The sequence below is a fragment of the Canis lupus genome, chromosome X (genome assembly GCF_048164855.1).
Source record: "Canis lupus baileyi chromosome X, mCanLup2.hap1, whole genome shotgun sequence".
Taxonomy (NCBI): Eukaryota; Metazoa; Chordata; class Mammalia; order Carnivora; family Canidae; genus Canis; species Canis lupus.
The window spans coordinates 68441729-68463114 of NC_132876.1; the positions used below are offsets into that span (position 1 = coordinate 68441729).

General features: G+C 45.7%; 1 protein-coding gene across 1 annotated transcript in view; it reads right to left on the reverse strand.

Annotated features, from left to right (window-relative positions):
• The window catches only part of NHSL2 (NHS like 2), a 254111-nt gene that overhangs the window by 149158 nt on the left and 83567 nt on the right, over nucleotides 1-21386 (reverse strand). Inside the window, exon 2 of the mRNA XM_072815873.1 lies at nucleotides 247-315. Coding sequence (XP_072671974.1) covers nucleotides 247-315 — 69 coding nt within the window. The remainder of the gene's footprint in view (nucleotides 1-246; nucleotides 316-21386) is intronic.

The window sequence follows — 21386 nt, forward strand, 5'->3', positions numbered from 1 at the left end:
TGGTATTAAGTGTCATGAAAAAAAAGAACATAGCATGGAAGGATATAAGGTGTTGGGTGTTGAGGGTTGAAATTTTAGACATGGTGGCCAGAGAAGGCCTCATTGAGAAGGTAATGTTTTGGTGGAGATTTCAAGGAAGTAAGAGAGCCATCTGCAAAAGTATCCAGTGGTTCTGGATACCTTCCATTTCCTCCACCAGATTTTCTCCACCCTTCTCCACCCAGCTTTGTGCCCTGGTAGGCTGACCTGTATGGACTGCATCAACAGGTTCCCTTGCCCTCTGGTTTCGGGTTAGGTTTAACCAATGGGAGGCACCTGCAAGGAGATCAGAAAGAAAAAGAAGTTGAGATTTTTCATCAGCTCCCTCTGTGCAGGTTCATCATGGGTTGGCCACATCCCTCTACCAAAGACAGCTCCTTTCAGGTGGCCTTCTCCATACAGCACCCTTTTCCTAGTACCCAAAACCACTCTCTCCCAGGATCCTGATGGACACTCTGGGAAAAAACATTCTAGGCAGAAGGAAAAACAAGTACAAAGCACAAACGTGCCTGGAAGGCTTAAAGAATGATCAGGAGACAAGTATGGCTGGAATGGAGGAGGTGACAGAGAAATTTGTTGAAGATAATGGCAAGGACATAGGGTGGGGGGCAGATTGTGAGGCTCTTCCAGGCTACCATAAAGACTTTAGCTTTTACTATGAGTGAGATGGGGAGCAGTTGGAGGATGCTGAGTAAAAGATTGACATATTCAAACTATGCTTTAATAGTATCACTTTAGGAGACTGGTGACAGGCAAGACGGGAGGATGGCTTATATTAGGATGGTAGCAATGGTAGCAGTGGAGGTGGTGAGAAGTGCTTGGATTTCAAATAAATTTTGAAGGTGGTGCAGAGGGATCCTTTTCAGTAACATGACCAGAGCAAAAGCCCAAACTCAAGAACAGAGACTTGTTACCCTGCTTATCATTGTGCGTCACCAAAAATTCTGTTATTCATCGATGAGATTTCAGACATAGACCCTGCACACAGCATAATGATTCCCTACCTCGTAGGTGGGACACAAAACTCTAGGCCGAAGGCCAAGCCCAGAGGTCTCCAGACTGTCCCTGACTCCAGAAAACTATTGCCATGGATTTTCTAACCAACCTACCCCACAACTCTGTAGGGGTCATACTGGGTGCCATTTTGCCCCTGATCTGCTCCAACCACTCTACCTCCATCTGCCCCTCTGCGAGCTGACCTAGCTATGTCACATCAGAATTCTGGGAAACACTGTCCACACCACCTGTCCTCTGCTCACCATCACTCACAGACTGTCAGCAGACAGATCACATTCATCATGAACTGAGCAGACAGGGATAGGCTCCAGGGGCAGTCAGAACACAGTGTGGCCAACATCTCAAAGGTACCACAATTGTGATAAGGAATTTTACATGTGTCCGGGGAAAGCAGTCAATCATCAACTATAGGCAGATCATTGTGGGGAGAGGAGGAAGAAAACAGAAAACTTGGCCCATTGGGCCAAAAGCCCCCCGGCCTGAAGCACCTCCTAGGAACAAAAGCACCCTGGTATCTTTGGGTGCATAGTGTTGATTCCCAGGATAAGGCCTGTTGCTTCATATTAGTGAACCCCCAGCAAAGGCACCCAGCTGGAAACTAGAGAACAGCACATGATTCTGAAAGCTCATTCCAGAGCCAGGAAAAACTGATGGTATTTTGTTTATGTTCAAAGAAATCAATCCAAAGAGATCAGCCCCACGGCCAAAGTCAGCAAGACTGGGGAGCAAACAGCTGCCAACTGGGGAAGGGACAACCTGCATTGGAATCCTGGATCTAAGACTTTCAAGCTGTGTTCCTTCCCTTGGGTAAAATTTTTACCTCTCCTAGGACTTCAATTTTCTAATCTGTAAAATAGGGGAATGACACCCACCTCAGAGCTGTTTTAGGGATAAAAATGAGTGTGTAAAATGTGTCTGGCATGGCCTGTGGGATACTAGCTGCTTGCAACATACTGGTTTTCTTCTCATGCCCACTTTTCTTTGGCAAATTCTAGGTCCGTGGTGCGGGGCAACTACATGGTTCCAGTGGCCCCCTGGTCCCTTCAGAAGAGCTCTCTGAGGAATTCTCAGGTTCTTTCATGCCGATGCTGTTTTCTGATCTTTACTAAATGGGCATCCTGGGCAGCTGGCATTTTATCCCAGCAGGACATGGTTCCATGCACAGCTTGGCACCGAAGGCACTAATGCCTCTTAATTAACTGTACATTCGGCTGACCTGCCTAAAGCAGCTGCTTTCATTTGCGGAATCCCAAATATTTCTTATGCCATTCCAGGTTATGTGAATCCGTTATAGATGCAAGTTGTTAATGCAGACCTTTGCTTCCCTGTCTCTTCTTTCATCCTCTCAGTCTCTCCTGCCTACTCCATGCTGCTCTGTCTGCCTGGCCTTGGCCTTGGCTCTTCATCTTTTTCCTTTGCTGCCCTAGCTCTTTCATTAACCCTCATCCAAAGACAGTGTTTATGAGGAGAGAGCCCGTAAAAGTGGCTTAAGGTAGAGCCATGGTTAGGCCTGGAGGAAACCATTCCACTTCCTCCTTGGCCTGTCATACCAGTCATCCCCAGGTCTGCTTTCCCAATCATTCACAGTGAGCTGGGTAAGGTTACAAAGCCAAACAAGACATGACTGCTGCCCTCAGAGAACTCCTAATCTAGTGGCAGAGACAGACAGCCCCACAGTATATGAAGAGGTATGGAGAAAATGCAGAGGTGGGAAAGCATCTGCTTGCCTCTGAGGACAGGGCAAGCTTCACCAAGAGGGGAGACCTGGACTGCTCTTGAAGCCTGGGTGTTTTCTTCCAAATGGAGGAGGTCAAAAAGCATCCCAGGGTAAAGGTGGCATGGAGATGAGAAGGGCAGTGTGTGTTTGGGGCTTTGTGTGGCCGACAGTAAGATCTAGCAGATGAGCAACAATGAGCCCGGGAAGGAGCATCTGGAGCTGGCTTGCCAAGAGGGTGCCAGGTTGATGGGATGCCACTCTGCAGGGGGTTAGGATGCAAGGCCAGAGACATTGGGCCTGGTGACTGTTGGGAAGGCACATGATGAACACTGTGTTTTAAGAAGACAATTCTGGAAGGCAGAGACCAGAAGAATGGAGGCCAGGTAGGAGGCTTCTGCAATGGTCCTGGTCCCGGCACAGTCTGGGACCCTGAACTGGGGTAGTGGCCATGCAATGGAAATGAGGGGCCGAGAAGAGATACCACTAGGCCCTACTTCCCTGGCTCTGGCCTTTATCCTGGATTCGATCTTTACCTTTCCCCAGTACCTTCTCCTTTGACCATTTTAATGGATCCTGAGGCTCTACTCCAACTTCCACCTCAATGTGGATTTATCCCCAATCCAGTATCTTGAGATCTGACCTGTCATCTGGCCCTGGGACCAGATTCTGGCTGCTCTCTGGACGTTTCCAAGGAACCCAACTCATTAGCATGTTTAAAACTGCCAGCATGGTGCCTGCACTTCAGCTGTAACCCAGCTTGGGAGAACCATGCACCTCAGCTAAGTTCCGGGCTTCAGGGGCCTAACTCACCAACTGAAGAAGCATTCTATATCTTTGTAGGGCAAACATGGCTTCCCAGTTCTAAGCCACCAATTTATATGTGGCCTTAGAGGACTCAGCATGTTCATACCTTGGGGATGACCTTCCCTCACTTGCTCAGGATCCAGTTCCTGAGCAGTGGCCTTTAACCAGAGGTGGGTCCTTCCAACCCCTGGAAGTATTTGGAAATGTGTAGGGACATTTAAGGTAGTCACAGTGACTCCAGGGTACCGGTGGCATTTAGGGCCAGGAATTGGGATGTGAAATATTCTGCAACGACCCAGGAGTGCCCCACACTGCAAAGACTGGTCTTATTCCAAGTGCTAAGAGTAATCTCACTGAGAAACACTGTGACCGAACTCAACAAAAGCGGGGACTGTGTCTGTTTTGTTCTTTCTCTGTTCCCAGCATGTAGCAGAGTGCACGGTGCATGAGGGTGTGCAGTGTTTGTTAAATTAATAAATTGACTCACCCCTTCATACAACCAACACCTACCAAGGGCTACTGTTGATGCTGGGGACAGAAAGACTAACAAGACCTTGGCAGTGCCTTTGCACCTTGGCTGGCCTCCACTGAGTAGGGTACAGAGGATCTCGAGATGGGAGGCCAAAAGTTAAGAATGCCTCATCTTCCATAACCCACCACAGGGCTCCTTCCTAGTAAGGGGAATGAATTACCAGTTAAATGCTGAATTGAAAATTCACTCATTCCTTTAGGCAACACTTGAGTAGCACGTGAACCTTCCTAAAACACTTTCAAGATATCCTGCTGGAGCTGGGCTGGGAGGAGAGGAGGGCTTGGGCGGGAGCTGGAAGCAGGGTTGGGGCCTGAAGGGTTCCTGCCCAGCTCAGGGCCAGAGCAGACAGGCCCAATCAGACAGTCTCTTGGAACTCCGGGGCGGGTGTGGGGGGGGGGAGGTTCTGGTGCAATTGGAAATATGTGCCACATGGCCTGAATTGCAGGGGCCGGCCTCAGGCTCCCACATCCCCAAACACTTCCAGATGGATTTATTTATAACTCCCCAACCAGAGGCAGCTCTCAGCTTCTTTTCCTCACTCTCTTCCCCACTCCTAGAGCAAGCCTTCACTGCCCCTTTTCACTCCGGAAACCAGCAGGAGATGGGGAATGTGCAGTACTGCTCAGCCACAGCAGCAGCCTGGGCTCCTGGTCACCGCCTGTCCCCTAGGTGGCAACAGCAGCTCACTGTATGGGGGTGCCAACAGAGTGGTCATACATACTCCTGCCCACTTGGTCATCTGGATTCTCTCAGGCCAGCCCTAAATGGGTAGTACGAGCTGGGCGCATTCACTCTGGCAAGTTTCTGTTCTAGATCAGCCTCTGCTTCTTGTTATACCCATGTCTGTTCATCCGTTGTCTCCGGGAAATTCTGGGCTCCCTCCTCTCCACCTTCTCCCACAGGATACTTTTTCTCGCTGTTCAGGCTGCCAGAAGCTTTGGACTCGGACATTTTTCAAATCCGGAAACTGAAGCTCAGAGGGGTTGAGTAACTAGCCCAAGGTTGCACAGCATGTTACACAGCAGAGCCAGAAATATAAAGCCCTGAGCTCTGTCCCTGACACTAGTGCTTTCTAAACCTAGAGTTTCCCCCATGTATGAAGTGGAGTTAATGCTTGGCAGGTGGTCTGGTGAGAAGTGTCAGCTCTGGAACTGCTCTCTATGGAGCACACATTGGTTCTGCCATTTACCAGCTGGATGACCTCTGATGAGTCACTCTTCTGCTCTTGTAATTCAATTTCTTTATCTTTCCTTTAAGGATTAAGGAGATAATGGATTTAAATGGCTTAGCACAGCATCTGTCCCATGGTAAACTCACAACAAATAATAACCAATTTGATAGTTCATTGCTTGGTTGCATCATTATAGAGCTCACAGCTCCCATCTCTTGAAATATGGGCCAGGCCCCATACAAACATTGCCTCCTGACTCCTCACACATTGAGAGAAGTAAACTTGGGCTTGGAGAGATTAAGTGACTTGCCTAAGGCCACACTTGAACCCAGCTCTAGGGGATCCCAAGGTTATAGATTCCATGCTTCCTATAGAGTCTGCAGGATAAAAGCTCCCTATATGTGTCTTTAGCTGATTCTCTTCCCTGCCTCCCCTACCTTCCCCTGCCCTGTCTTGCCTCCTTTAGGACTGGTCCAAGAGCTTCTTCTTTCCCAGAGTTCCAGCCCACCCAGCTGAACCTGAGCATTTTTTAAAAATTTTATTTTTTATTTAAGATAGAGAGAGAGAGACCCTGAGCAGAGGGGAGGGGTAGAGGCAGGAGCAGGCTCTCTGCTGAGCAGGGAGCCTGACACGATGTGGGGCTCGATCCTAGGATCCTTGAGATCATGACCTGAGCTAAAGGCAGACATTTAACTGAGCCACCCAGATGCCCCTGAACCTGAGCATTTTGGCAGACCCAAACAAGGCCCATGAAGGAACCTGGTGGTGCTGAGGCCTTCCTGCTTCCCTCCTCTCCTAGTCTTGGTTGGAACTGGTAGTGACTGGAGGGGACAGGGTGGCAGAGAAGGCAGACAAAGGCTCCAGAGTCAAGCTTCTGGATGCATCGTATCTGTCTTCTATGTGATCCCTTTGCTCTCAAAGTTACTCAGAACCAAGGTCTGACAAACCAACCTCTGCACCCAAAGGTCCAGACAAATTTTCCTGCAGCTGTTCAGCAACACACGACACCAGATTTCTGTCCCAGTGGGACTTTTTGGTATTCTCACAGTCCTTTCAGTTTGTTGCACTGCCATTAAACACACATTATTTCTCTATGCTTTCCCATCCTGCACCACACATGAGTACCACCAGTGATGGCATGAGGGAATAGCACAACCTCTGAGTACATAGGGGCAAGTGAATCAGTAGACACTTCTCTCAATTGAATGTGACTCACCAAATGGGTTCCAAATCCCATAAACTATTAGGCTCAGTCTATCTGTACTTCCTTCACCTTTTCAGTGGGTTTCCCCAGATGCTCCAAATTCCTGATAGTCCAAGATTAAGCGTAGAGTTATTTAATAAATGCTCAGGATGGGAAGGGCATTTAACAAATGCTTGATCTCTCTCCAAACAAAATAACTCTTAGAGTTTGTGGACAAACGTTACCAAAGGGCCGCAGGGCAGCTCCTCTCTGCTTCCAACATTGATGTTTAGGAAACCCTCCTCATCGGACAATAATATTGGCCCTTACCCCTGAAACTATCAGATCTACATCCCTAGCCCTACTGAATTACTGAATTCAGCCTTACTGAATAAGGTTCTCTGAACCTTAATTTTCTTCTCTGTTGTTGTGAGGCATCTAACAGTCAGGTACATGGTACTTCTTCAACAAATGTTACATTTACAAAGCTTTACCTTAGAGTAAAAGCAAATTTTTACTAATTCTAGAACATCTATAGGGTGACCACTCTTTCAGGAAATTCTTTATTCTCTCAATATTTACCAAGCATCTACTATGTACGGAGCAGCATGAGAAAAACAAAATAAATTCAAAAATTCATATTCAAGATTAGAATAGAAATAAATGATATAGTAACTAAACAAACAAACAAAACCAGATCAGTGAAACCAGGAGCCAGTTCTCTAAAAAGATCAACAAAATTTCTAAGTGAGCAATGTGGAGGCCGAGAAAAATTAAGGCCATTCTACCTCAAGTTTAGCATTAGCACAAGTACAGCCATCCTAGGACCCTGTGAATAAGAGCTGAACTTTACAGGAAAAACTGCAGAATGTCCTCGGCAGGGAATCCCATATCAGAAAGATAACAGAGCCCACTCCCGTGGTAGAAAGTCCCATATTAGAATGAGAACAGAGCTCAATGCCCTTGAAAGCCCCATATCAGAATGTAAACAGAACTTGAGAAATTCATCCACCCCTTTGAAAATCCCCTAGACCAGACCATAAAAAACCCAGCTGTAACCCACTTCGGGGTCCAAGTCCCTGCTCCGCTGTGTCGGATATACTTGGACCCAAGCTCCAGCTTGCAGATAAACCCTCGGGCGCTTGCATCGGTGTCGGCTCCTTGGTGGTTTCTCGGATTCGCAATCTTGGGCACAACAAGCAAGGCGAGGGAGAGAGAGAGAGAGAGAGAGAGAGAGAGAGAGAGAGAAAGAGAGAAGACCCAAATAAACAAAATCACTGATGAAAGAGGAAAAACTGGGATGCCTTGGTGGCTCAGGGGTTCAGTGTCTGCCTTTCACTCAGGGCGTGGTCCTGGAGTCCCAGGATCGAGTCCCACATCAGGTTCTCTGCATGGAGCCTGCTTCTCCTCCCTCTGCCTATGTCTCTGCCTCTCTCTCTTTCTGTGTCTTTCATGAATAAATAAATAACATCTTTGGGCAGCCCCGGTGGGGCAGCGGTTTAGCGCTGCCTGCAGCCCAGGGTGTGATCCTGGAGACCTAGGATCGAGTCCCATGTCAGGCTCTCTGCATGGAGCCTGCTTCTCCCTCTGCCTGTGTCTCTGCCTCTCTCTCTCTCTCTCTCTCTCTGTCTCTATGAATAAATAAATAAATAAATCTTAAAAAATAAATAAATAACATCTTTAAAAAAAAGAAAGAGGAAAAATAACAACCAACACCACGAAATAGAAACAATTGTAACAGAATATTATGAAAAAGCCTATATGCCAACAAACTGGACATCTTAGGAGAAATTAATAAATTCCTAGCAACCTATAACCTACCAAAACTAAAGCAGGAAGAAACAGAAATTTTGAACAGATCAATTTCCAGCAATGAAATTGAATCAGTAATCCAAAAACTTCCAACAAACCAAAGTCCAGGACCAGATAGATGGTTTCACAGGTGAATTCTACCAAACATTTATAGAAGAGTGAATATCTATTCTTCTCAAAATATTCCAAAAAATACAAGAGGAAGGAAAACTTCCAAGATCATTCCTATGTGGCCAGTACCATCCTGATACCAAAACCAGATAAAGACATCGCAATAAAAAGACAAATACAAGCCAATATCTCTCATGAACATGGATGCAAAACTCCTCAACAAAATATCAACAAACCGAATCAAACAATACGTTAAAAAAATCATTCACCATGATTAAGTGGGATTTATTCTGGGTTTCAAGAGTGGTTCAATATTCACAAAATAATCAACATGATACATTGCATCAATAAGAGAAAAGATGGGAACCATACAATCATTTTAATAGATGCAGAGAAAGCATCTGACAAAGCACAATGGTGATTCATGATAAAAACCTTCAACAAAGTATATTTATTTTATGTTTTTTAAGATTTTTATTAATTTATTCATGAGAGACACAGAGAGAGGCAGAGACATAGGCAGAGGGAGAAGCAGACCCCTCGCAGGAGCCCGTTGTGGGACCCATTGTGAGACTCAATCCCAGGACCCCTGGGATCACGACCTGAGCCAAAGGCAGACACTCAACTGCTGAGCTACCCAGGTGCCCCAACAAAGTAAGTTTAGAGGGAGCATGCCTCAACATGATAAAGGCCTTATATGAAAAACCCACAGCCAACATCATATTCAATGGTGAAAAACTGAGAGCTTTTCCCCCAAGGTCAAGAACAAGACAGGGATTTCCACTCTCACCACTTTTTTCAACAAAGTACTGGAAGTATTAGCCACAGTAATCAGACAACACAAAGAAATGAAAGACATCCAAATTGATAAGAAAGAAGTAAAACTCTCATATTTGCAAATGACATAATACTCTATATAGAAAACCCTAAAGATTCCACCAAAAAACTACTAGAACTGATATGAAAATTCAGTAAAGTCACAGGATATATGCAAAAGAATAAAACTAGACCACCTTTTTTCATCATACACAAAAAATAATCTCAAAATGGATTAAAGACCTAAATGTGAGACCTGAAACCATAAAAATTCTTGAAGAGGCAACAGGCAGTAATCTCTCTGGCATTGGCCATAGTAAAATTTTTCTAGATATGTCTCCTGAGGCAAGGGAAATAAAAGCAAAAATAAACTATTGGGACTACATTAAAATAAAAAGTTTCTGCACAGAGAGGGAAAGAATCAACAAAACTAAAAGACAACCTATGGAATGGGAGGAGATATTTGCAAGTCCCATAGCCGATAAAGGGTTAGTATCCAAAACATATAAAGAACTGACACAACTCAATACCCCCCCAAAATCAAATAATCCAATTTAAAAATGGACAGAAGACATGAACAGACATTTCTCCAAAGAAGACATCCAGATGGCTAACAGACACATGAAAAGATGCTTAACATCACTCATCATCAAGGAAATGCAAATCAAAACTACAATGAGATATCACCTCACACCTGTCAGAATGGCTAAAATCAACAACACAGGAACAATTAGTGTTGGCAAGGATGTAGAGAAAGAGGAACCCTCGTGCACTGTTGGTGTGTATTCCAACTGGAGCATCCACTGTGAAAAACAATGTGGAGATTCCTTAAAATGTTAAAACTGGAACTATCCTACAATTTAGTAATTGCACTACTGGGTATTTACCCAAAAAATGCACAAACACTAATCCAAAGAGATACATGCATCCTGATGTTTACTGTAGCATTATTTACACTAGCAAAATGATGAAAGCAGCCCAAGTGTCCATTGATTGATGAATGGATAAAGAAGATGTGGTATATATATGCAATGGAATATTACTCAGCCATAAAAAGAATGAGATCTTGCCATTTGCAATGACATGGATGGAATTAGAGGGTATTATGCCAAGTGAAATAAGTCAGTCAGAGGGAGACAAATATGATCTCACTCATATTTGGAATTTAAGAAATAAAACAAATGAGTAAAGGGAAAAAAGAGAGAAAGAGAGACGAACCAAGAAACAGACTCAACTATAGAGAATAAACTGATGGTTACCAGAGGGGAGGTTGGGGGGGGAATGTGGGAATAGATGATGAGGATAAAAGAATACATTTATCATGATGAAAAAGAAAATGATAAAAAAAAGAAACGCAACATAAGTAAATAAAGTTTCTTTCCTCCAAGAGACTGTGATATAGCTGGACATTTGTGCAGGCATGGTATATTTCAGAATGCCTTTAGGAGCCACTCAAGTACTATAGATGAGTGAAGGAGGCTAGACTAAATGCAATAATGGGAATATGTGTATGTGTGTGTGTGTGGGGGGGTACTGTGGTGAGCTAGACAGCACATACTCCATCTAAAGGGGAAGCCACCACTCCAATCCAGCTAATTACCATCCAGTGGGAATGCAGAGCCAGTATTACCAGACTTTTCTATTTTTCAAAGTAGCCAGAAATCCAGATTGTATGGAAATATTACCGATTGCCATGTTAGCAAATAATTTTTAAGTAACAAACCACCTGAGGTGTCTGGATGGCTCAGTCACTTAAGCATCTGACTCTTGATCTCAGCTCAGGTCCTGATCTCAGGGTTGTGAGTTCAAGCCCCACTTTGGGCTCCATGCCCAGTAGCAAACCATGTGCAGATCAAACAGATGAAACATACCCGTGGGTGCTACTCAGCCCACCAGCCACAAGTTTGAGGCCTCTCCATAATGGTAGCTTATAAAGTGTCAAAATAAGTGTTACCCACAATAAGTTCTGTAGGTGCTCAGACGAGGACAAGAGCCCCTTGGGATGGTATAATCTGGAAATTTTTCCTCAAGGTGGCAGGATTCAGACAGGGCCCCAAGTGGGTGTGAACCTGATAGGCAGAAGGGAGGGGCCAAAGTTTTTGTCAAGGATGGAGGGGTGGAGATAAGAAGGTTGTGGTCTAACTCGGAGGCAACATGCTTCTGGCTGTTATAAAGGCTTCAGGAGTGGGGAGGGGGGACAGCTCCTGGCCATTGGCTGGTGTCAATGTGGAGGAGGTTTCTTGTCTGAGATCTCAGGGTGGAGTAAACTAGGGAAGGTAAGGGATGACTTCTTAGAGTCTGATTCTGGAAATCCTGTCAGAGAGCAATATTAAACACAGATAGGGATCCCTGGGTGGCGCAGCGGTTTGGCGCCTGCCTTTGGCCCAGGGCGCGATCCTGGAGACCCGGGATCGAATCCCACGTCGGGCTCCCGGTGCATGGAGCCTGCTTCTCCCTCTACCTGTGTCTCTGCCTCATTCTCTTTCTCTCTCTGTGACTATCACAAATAAATAAAAAAAAATTAAAAAAAAAAACACAGATAGACGGATGCTTCATCAGCAGGCATAGAAAAGGAACATTTTAGGTAAGTCCATGGACTTTTCTAGAATACAGTAATGTAAAGAACTGGGAGATGAACAAATATATAAGGTGTGATCCTGGGTGATGGCCAGAAAGTGAGACCTCAGTAAAAGCACAGGAAAAATATATGTCCAGGATTAAAAGCCCCAGGGACTAGAAGCCATCCCCCCACCCCAGAGCTCTCTGGCAGGCTGGAGGGATTAACTGAAGGAAAGAAGGTATCTTAACCCCAAAGTGGAGCACACAGGATATGTGGCATGCAGGTGTCAGGGAGAACAATGTCAGTCTTGCGCGGATCATGCAACCTCTAGAACAAGAAACAAGGTAGGTAAGTGTCATGGAGAAAGCACAAGTATGGTAGGCAGAACTATGGCTCCCCAAAGTCGTCCATATCCTAAATCCCCAGAACCTATGAATATGTTTTGTTAAGTGGCAAAGTTTGGAAAAAAGGGTTTGCAGATGGAATTGAAGTTGCTTATCAGCTGACCTTGAGATGAGGAGAGTAACCTGCACTTTCCACGTGGGCTCAATGTCACAAACAATGTATAAGGGTCTTTATAAAAGGGAGGTAAGACAAGCAGAGTTAGCTAAGGAGATGTGATGCCAAAGGAGGGTCAGAGGACTGGGACGTGAGAAAGACTCGACCAGCAACCACTGGTTTTGTTTTTGTTTTTGTTTTTTTAATAATAAATTTATTTTCTCTTGGTGTTCAATTTGCCAACATACAGAATAACACCCAGTGCTCATCCCGTCAAGTGCCCCCCTCAGTGCCTGTCACCCATTCACCCCCACCCCCCGCCCTCCTCCCCTTCCACCACCCCTAGTTCGTTTCCCAGAGTTAGGAGTCTTCATGTTCTGTGGTCTATGTATACAATGGAATATTACTCAGCCATTAGAAATGACAAATACCCACCATTTGCTTCAATGTGGATGGAACTGGAGGGTATTACGCTGAGTGAAATAAGTCAATCGGAGAAGGACAAACATTATATGGCCACCACTGGTTTTGAAGATGGGAGGAGACAAAAGCCAAGCCCTGCAGGCAGTGTCTAGAAGCTGAGAAGGGCAAGGAAGCAGATTTCTCCCTTGAACCTCCAGAAGAATGCAGCCCTGCCAACACCTTGATTTTAGTCCAATGACACCCATTTCAGAGTTGTGACCTCCAGAACGGTAAGATAAGAAATTTGTGTTGCTTTAAGCCACTAAATTTGAGGTAGCATGTTACAACAGCAATAGGAAACTAATACAATGAGCTTTGGATTCAGATGGATGTAGGACTTGGCTTAATCCTGGCTCTCCTATAGGCCAATGACTTGACCTTAGTCCAGTCATTTGACCTCTCTGAGCCTCAATATCTTCATAAATGGTGTCATAATATTTGCACTTCACATAGTTGAGATGAAAAGCAACTGAGATGATGAACAGAGAGCACAGCAGCCTTGCACAGAGAAGGTGCCGGCAATGTTCTTTTCTTTCCAATCAGTGCATTTGCAGAAACACTGATTAATATTTGGGACTAATGGTGTTTTGGTAAATGGTTAGCAACTAGCTCTCAAAAAAGAATGCCTATTTATTTATTTACTATATAAGAACATGCAGCATAGAATTTATGAATAACAATGAAATGTATAACACTCTTTATTGCAAATTCCATATAGCCGATTGATTTTCACATAATGCTTTCATTGATTTTGCTGAATTCTTATATCCATTGCCAAACTACAGTTACAATAGAAGACCAAGTGTAGTTCCTACATGAATGGTAGTTGATATTTTCATTTATGTTAATGAGTAAGAAGGAAAACAATGAAGCAGTGTTGGAACTGGACAAATTCATCAACGATTTGAAAAACTTTTTTGCTGAATCAGATAATAGTTTCCACATACTGGAAGCATACTTCCTCATTTTTGGTGTGTATTATTCACAAAGTAACACACACTTACTTTTACACACAACTTAAAAGTGTGTTAAAAACAATATTATTATACTTTAAAAAGTACATTATTAATATCTTCACCATCACTTTCTGAAGTCTAGAGTACAGTGAACAAAACAAGAATCCAAACCCTGATTTGCAGCATTCTCAAATTTCCATGATATAAATACTTTCACTATGACCTATTTTAAGCTACCTTATGTGACATTACCAAACACGGAGAGGGCAAAGACGCATATCATTCAGATGTAATGGAGATGAATCAGCCAAAGGTCATAGATCATGGTAAACTAATTAGGAAGTAAACTAATTGGGAAGAATCAAAGTAAATGAATTATCTGAGTCCAAATAATATTTATTATTCTTTTCAATATAATTCATTTAGCTGGAGGTTTATATAATTTAACATTTTTGCTTAATAATTTGAGATGATTTGAGACTTACGGAAGAGTTGCAAGGGCAGTACAGAGAGGTCCCCATACCCTTCACCCAGCTTCCCCTTATGGTGACATCCTACATAATTACAAGACATTTTTCAAAACAGAGAAATTAACCTTGGTACATTATTAACTAAAGTACAAAATTTATTTGAATTTCACAAGTCTTTTCCTAAAGCCTTTTTTTCTGTTCTAGGATCCTATATTGCATTGAGTTGGTCATTTATTTGATAAAAAAAAGTCCCTCAATTTCAGTTTGTCTTCTGTTGTCTCATATATTTTAATTTTTAATGATGGCTGTGTTTAACCATTGACTCAACAAAGTTCCTAAATATTTAACAATTGGCTCCCACGAGCCACAACAAGCCAGTTCCAGCTCCACACCACTATCTAGGACACTCTAAACAACATTGACAATTCATTCATTGTTTGGAGGTTTTTTTCCCCATTAATTCCACAAATATTTATTGAGCGCCCTCTAGGGGCTAGTGCTGGGGATGTGGAGATGACCAAAACAGTCCTTGCCACTGAGAAAATTATAGGCAGGGATATGACACAACAGAGGCAGACAATACTCCTAGAGTGATCAAGGCTATGGTTGGGGAATAGAATGTGCTGGAGCTCTCAGATGGGAGGGACCGACCATGCCTAGGGAGGTCAAGAAAGGCTTCAAAGAGGAAGTAAAGGATGTGCAAGAGCCCCTTAGGTGTATACAGTTTAACATTTTTTAACAGTTAATTAAAGTAAGGTAAGCAAGGAGATAAGATGATGTATGAACTGCGTCTTGATGCGTGAAGGGGAATGAGCCAGGCAGATGAAGAAGAGGAAAAATAGTCACCCATTTATTCTTTTATTTGCTAAGCATTCATTAGGTGACAATTCTGTCCTGGGCTCTGGAGATGCCCAAACATGTAATGAATTAAGGACACTCAAGTGTGACTAGAATTATGATGGCATGAGATAGTGCCTGGCTGGTGTTTGAGCAGGTGAAGGTGACACCATGAACCAGCGTGAGGCATGGGAACGCTAGCCAGCTGCCTCCTCCCTGAGAGTGCAGAAGGACCTCAGGGAAGCTTCCAGGCCGCTACCATCATTTCACCCAGTGTAACTAACAGCTTTGCCAGAGGACAACCGAAGCCAGAAGCTTCCTACTTGGCAGTACATGAACACAGCCCCTTCTCTCCAGCCCCTCACACCCAGACCCCCATGTACAGACCCCTTGGGAGCTACACTTGGCAGTGGACCCCAGCCTTGGGCAAACAGCACAAAAATGCTTGCAGGATGAAGTGATGTAAGACATTGAAGACCAACTCAAGGCAAGGGCCCTTGATTTGAGACCAAGACCCCCCAGAAGAGCTGCTATGTCACTTAGCCCCACAACATGTACCCCTCAGCTATTCTCTAGCTCATGATACTACATTATTTTTTTCCACAGCATTTATTACTATTTGAAAATATCTAAATATTGACTTGCTTTGGCCTGTCTCCTTCCACTAGAATCTCAGCTCCTCAAATGCAGAAGCCTTATCTGTCTCGTCATCCATATCCCCCCAGCTTGCAGCCCAGGGCCTGGCCTATAGGACCATTGGGGCAATATTTGTGTAATGGACAGGGGAATGAATGAATGAATGAATGAATGGGAGGGTGGATACTATTGCTCAGATCTGAGAACTGCATTCATGACTCTCCGTGGCCCAAACTGTCTCCCTTGATTTTTTTTTAAAGATTTTATTTATTTACCTATGAGAGACTTGGGGCAGGGGGCAGAGACACAGGCAGAGGAAGAAGCAGGCTCCATGCAGGGAGCCTGATGTGGGACTCGATCCCAGGACCCCAGGATCACACCCTGGGCCGAAGGCAGGCGCCAAACCACTGAACCACCCAGGGATCCCCTCCCTTGATTTTTAATCTGTTGCCTTGACTCAGAACTTGAACCTTACATAGAAGAAAACTGCCATGTGTGAAATTCTGAGTGCCCCTCTTGGAACTGTTGTGAGAGTGTGAATAACAACAACCAGCAGTGTCGCACTTGCCAAGGACCAGTTCCCATTCTAAGCACTTTATATATAATCAATAGTCGCTGAGTCTCTACTAGGTGCCAGGCACGGTTTAGGCCTGAGGAATATGGCAGTAATATAAGACGAAAATCTTTTGCTTGGGAATTTAAATATTAATTCATTTGATTTTTAAAAAGATTTATCTATTTATTCATGAGAGACAAATAGAGACACAGGCAGAGGGAGAAGCAGGCTCCACGCAGGGAGCCCGACGCAGGACTCGATCTCGGGACTCTGGGATCACACCCTGACCCGAAGGCAGATACCTAACCACCGAGCCACCCAGGTGTCCCTAGCTCATTTAATTTAAAAACAACGCAAAGATGTAGATCTTGTGACTATTCCCATTTTTTAAAAAGATTTTATTTATTTATTTATTTGAGAGAGAGCACAAGCTGGGGTGAGGCAGAGGGAGAAACGGGCCCCCCATTGAGCAGGGAGTCCGATGAAGGGCTCGATCCCAGGACCCCGGGATCACAACCTGAGCCAAAGGCAGATGCTCAACCACTGAGCCACCCAGGTGCCCCTGAGACTGCATTCTTAACCAATAAGCTACCCTGTCTCCTGAAGAGCTGATATAGGGAAGTGCCTGACAAACTTTGGATAACTTTGACAATCTCAAGTTCCTATTATTCTGGGTGGGAGCATGGTATGTTGTAGGGGCAGGAAAGACTGGGCTGGGGGCTCTGAGGCTGAATGGAAAGTACTGAGCCCAGAGGTGCCTTTGGTGCTTCTTGGGCCAGGAGAGTACTAGCTGTGCTATGTCTCCAGGGTCCTGCTGCAGCCCCTTGCTGGAGACTACCTGGATTTAGCTGACTCATGTGGAGTAAGGCTGCATGAAGGGGACTGCAAGGCCTTCCAGCCAGCACAAACTTCACTCTTTATATATATATATTTCCAGTTCCAAGAGAAGCACTCTGAATTTCGCACATCACACACACACACACATATATTTTGCTAGAATCCGTCCTGGTCCCCCTTCTACTGATCTGTTGCCTTATAGGGGCCCTGCTCTCCCCCGCCTCCCCCCACCTCTAGCCTAGTGCTCCCATTTAGCCTTTCAGCCTTAGAGGACAAAGGAAAATTTGGCCAACCTCCACTGAGATTTTCTTGTTTTGTTTCCATTGAAACAAAGCACAGCTCACCAAGTGCTCTCTGATCTTTGGAATGAGAAAGGAAAGTAGTTTATCACATGGAGTATCCCCCCCCCCCCCCACACACACACCACCCCCATTGCTCACTGGTCTCAGTCTCAGGACACCCAAATTCCTGGCAGGGCTAGGCGGGGAAGGCGCCTTCCTTCTGCTCAACCCTCAGGGAGCTGGTGGGAGAGTGATGACTTCCATCTGGGCTGGCTTGTTTTCTGTCCCTTGGGCTCCACCTGTGGCCTAGATGGAGCAGAAGGAAGAACCGAGTATCCTCCCTTCTGACTCTTTCACAGCAACAACCACACAAATGAGTCTCCCAGACCTTGGTCAGCAGATTTCCAAGTGAGTCTTGCAGACAGAGAAGGGGTGTGAGACCTTGGGCAAACTCCTTATCCCCTCCAAGACCCAGTGTTCTCTGAAAAAAATGGGTCTCAGAATGCCTGCTTTGCATTGTCATTGTAAGAACTAAGACTTTGAGTGAGAAATGCTTGAAAAATGCTAGGCCCCAACTAGACTAGGTAGAAGAGTTTGGTTTGGGAGGGAAGATGGGATTGTTCCAGAGATGGACCCACCTAGGTAGTAGGTGTGGTAGAAGTTTTTGCTCTGGAAAGTGGGGTGCTGGTCTTTGATAGACTTCTGCCCTGCACCAGGCCTTTGAACCAGAGCCAGGCACACTTCATAGAGTCCAGCTGGCTTGGTTGAATGCAGCTGAGGGGCAGCCATTTCCCTCCTCTGATCATTGTCTGAACAGCTAAAACATGGTGCTTTAATCCATATGGGTTGAAAATAAGATGGCATGTTGGAGGAGGTCAGGGAAGAAAAAGAGGATGGCAGGGTTGAGGACCTCTGCTCTCATGCCCATGGGGCCTGAATGGCAAGCCCAGTTGGCCAGGCTTTCACCTTGCCCCTTACAGATCATCACATCCTATCTCCTACCTTATAAATGAGCAAACTGAGGACCAATGAGCAGAAGGGACTTGCCCAAGGTCACTCCAGCTAGACCTGCTAACTCCTACAGTCCGGTGGGATCTTGGTTTCCCATTTACAATCTGCCGCTGAGAATCCCAGATCATATGGCCCAGAAATGACCCAGGGCAATTTCACTGGTCCCCACAGTCTACCTGTTTATTCAGCTAGTCCTTAGTCAATGCCTACTATATGCCAGGCACTCTTCCAAGTGCTAGGAATACAGCATGGGCAAAAATAGACAAAAATTCCCATTCTCATGAGGTTTACATTCTGGTGGAGGGAGATAGATAACAAATAAAATAAATGAGTAGAAGTGTAGTAAGTTAGAAAGCGATGTCTGGTTTGGAGAAAAATGAAACAGTAGGGGGGGTCAGGGGACCAGCAGAGCTGGGGTGCTGTTTTAGAACAGGTTGGTCAAAGAAGGCTTCATTAAGAAGGTGACCTTTGAGCTGAGATCTGAATGAAGTGAGGGAGTAAACCATAAAGATATCCAGCCAGGGAGAACAGCAAATGCAAAGTCCCTGAAGCTGTTCGGGGAACAGCAAGGAGGCCAGTGGCTGGAACAGAGTGAGAGGGATGAGGGACAGTGATCATCTGTTAGGACAGGTCATGGGGGCGGGGGCAGATCATAAAGGGCTTTGTGGGCCACTGTAAAGACTTTGGTTTTTGGTCTGAAATAGAGAGCCATTGGAGGGTTCAAGGCAGGGGCAGGACAGGATCTGACTCACGTTTCATCAGGATCACTCTGATTGCTGTGATGGGAGCAGACTGTAGTGGATCCAAGGTGTAATAATTTGATATAATAGGGAGACCTCATTGGAAGCTGTTGCAAATATCCAGGGGAGAGATGATGGTGGGATGGACCATGAAGGTGGTAACAAGTGGCTTGATTCTGGATATTATGGAGGTGAAAACCACATGATAATGCTAATGGAGTAGTGGAATATGAGAAAAAGAGGGGAGTCAAGAATGACTTCTAGGTCTGAGTTCTGTAGAATTAGAAAGTTGGGGATGCCACTGGTTGGGATGAGGAAACTGCAGGAGCAGCAGGCTTGGAGGGGAATAGTCAGGACTATGGCTTTCAACATGGCAAGTTTGAGATGCCTATGAGGCACCCAAGTGGATGCCTGTGAAAGCCACCTCTGCCCATCCCCCACCCGCTCGCCTGCCATGGCAGAGCAAATGGAATTCCCTACGAACAGTAGAAGCAGTAGCTCCACACATTCCATCTTACCTAATCACTCACTGGTTCAGCAGGTACAGAGTGAACAAGCCTAGGCACTGGGGATTCAGCTCCTAGGCTAGCCTCCCTGTTATCAGCCTCTTGCCCTTCCTGTCCATCTCACACACACAGACTCCCGTGTGGGCCTTCCAAAGCCAAGGTCAGATGCATCAATCCTCTGCTCCAAGCCTCAGCTGGCTCATACCACCTCTGGGGTAAAGACCAACATCCCTAGCATGGTCCCTGCTGCCCCAAATGATCCACTGTTTCCTGCCACTCCCAGCAACACCCCACCCCCATTCCTTATACGCCAGTCACATTGCCATTCACCAGGGCCAGAGCAGGCCATCCACAGTCGAAACTCCAAGGGTCTGCTGGGGTGGGGGTGAGGTGAGGGGGCGCTTCCCCAGGCTTGGAAAGGCCGGCTAGGAAAAACTATCTCAGCTGCATCTACTTTGCTTTCTTCCTCCAGTATCTGGCCAAGCCACTCCCTCTTACCAGAAGCTTGCCTTCCTCAGCTTCTGCACACTCACACAGAGGGAGCCTCCCTCCAAAAACTCTGAGTCTTTGCACATTTGCATATAGAGTCTCTATCTGGTCTCCCAACCCACCCAGCCCCCCACACTGGACTAGTTGCTCCTCAAGGGCAGAGATTTTTTTTCTCATTTATCTCTGTAACCCTGGCATATAAGAGAGATACTAAAGGATCACAGGAGTATTCATTTGGCCCAATGAGGGAGTCAGAGAGGATCACAGAGATGTCCTTTAAGCTGGGTTCAGGAGGTCATTGAAGATTTTACCAGGCAAAAATAATTCTCAGTGACATGCAGCTAAAGTTCTTTTCTCACATTGGTCACAAACTAGCAGCCAAGGAGGCTGAAATATGGTTTGCAGATGCTCTTGGTCTGGCCATTTTTTTTGGCCTGCACAGTGTTTTCAAAAGTAACGTGAGGAGACAGGCGTTCTGTTCGGCTACACCATGAGTTGTCCTTCACTTAGCTAACTCTCATCCTCATGTTATCTGCCAAAGGCAGGGTAGGGAATGTGGCCCTGCATGCATGAGTTTGCTTCTTCTGGTCAGGGAACCCCAGTGTCCGCTCACTGGCCAAAATTCCTACTGCTAAGGGGAGAACAAACTTAGCTCATTCAGACAGAGCCCACATGCCCATGTAAGCCACATGGCCAGGGCAAGCCAACTGGTCAGTAGTCATGGAGATGAAGGCCCAAATGCCTGCCAATCACGGGACCATCATCTCTACCTCAAATCCTCCTAGGTGTGTAAGAGCTCTCCTCACATTGTTCGGAGGGGATGCAGGGGTTGGGCAGCATGCAGGAAGCAGCTGCAGGGCCCACGCCAGGGCTTGGTTGGCCCTGGCTCCCAATGACCCCAAACACAGAGAACACAGCAACCCCAGAATCTCCTCTGTGGCTTCTGTCTCAGCAGGAGATTGCATTTCAGGAAGAAGCCTCACTGTATGAAGATGACAAGGCCTCCGGTGGAACAGGAGACACAAGTGTGAGTCTGCAAGCAAAAGCCCAGCCTTGTCTCCTTGACCTGGTATGCACAGGGAGCTGAGCTTCTAGGACACTGTGGGGGTGGGGGTTGGAGGCAGGCACTGAGTTGCTACAAACGGCACAACTCAGCATGTGGACTTCCATGGCTTCCGGCTGGAATATGCAAGCCGGTTAGGACAGGTATGGAGTCCCTCAGACCGTGTCAAGTGTGGCCAGGGACAGGCTCAGCTGGCTATGTGGGAATGAAAGTGAAAGCAGTCCACCCTCTACCCATCTAGCTGACACTGGGGCTCTCTAGTCTCATCTTCCATGCCAGCTC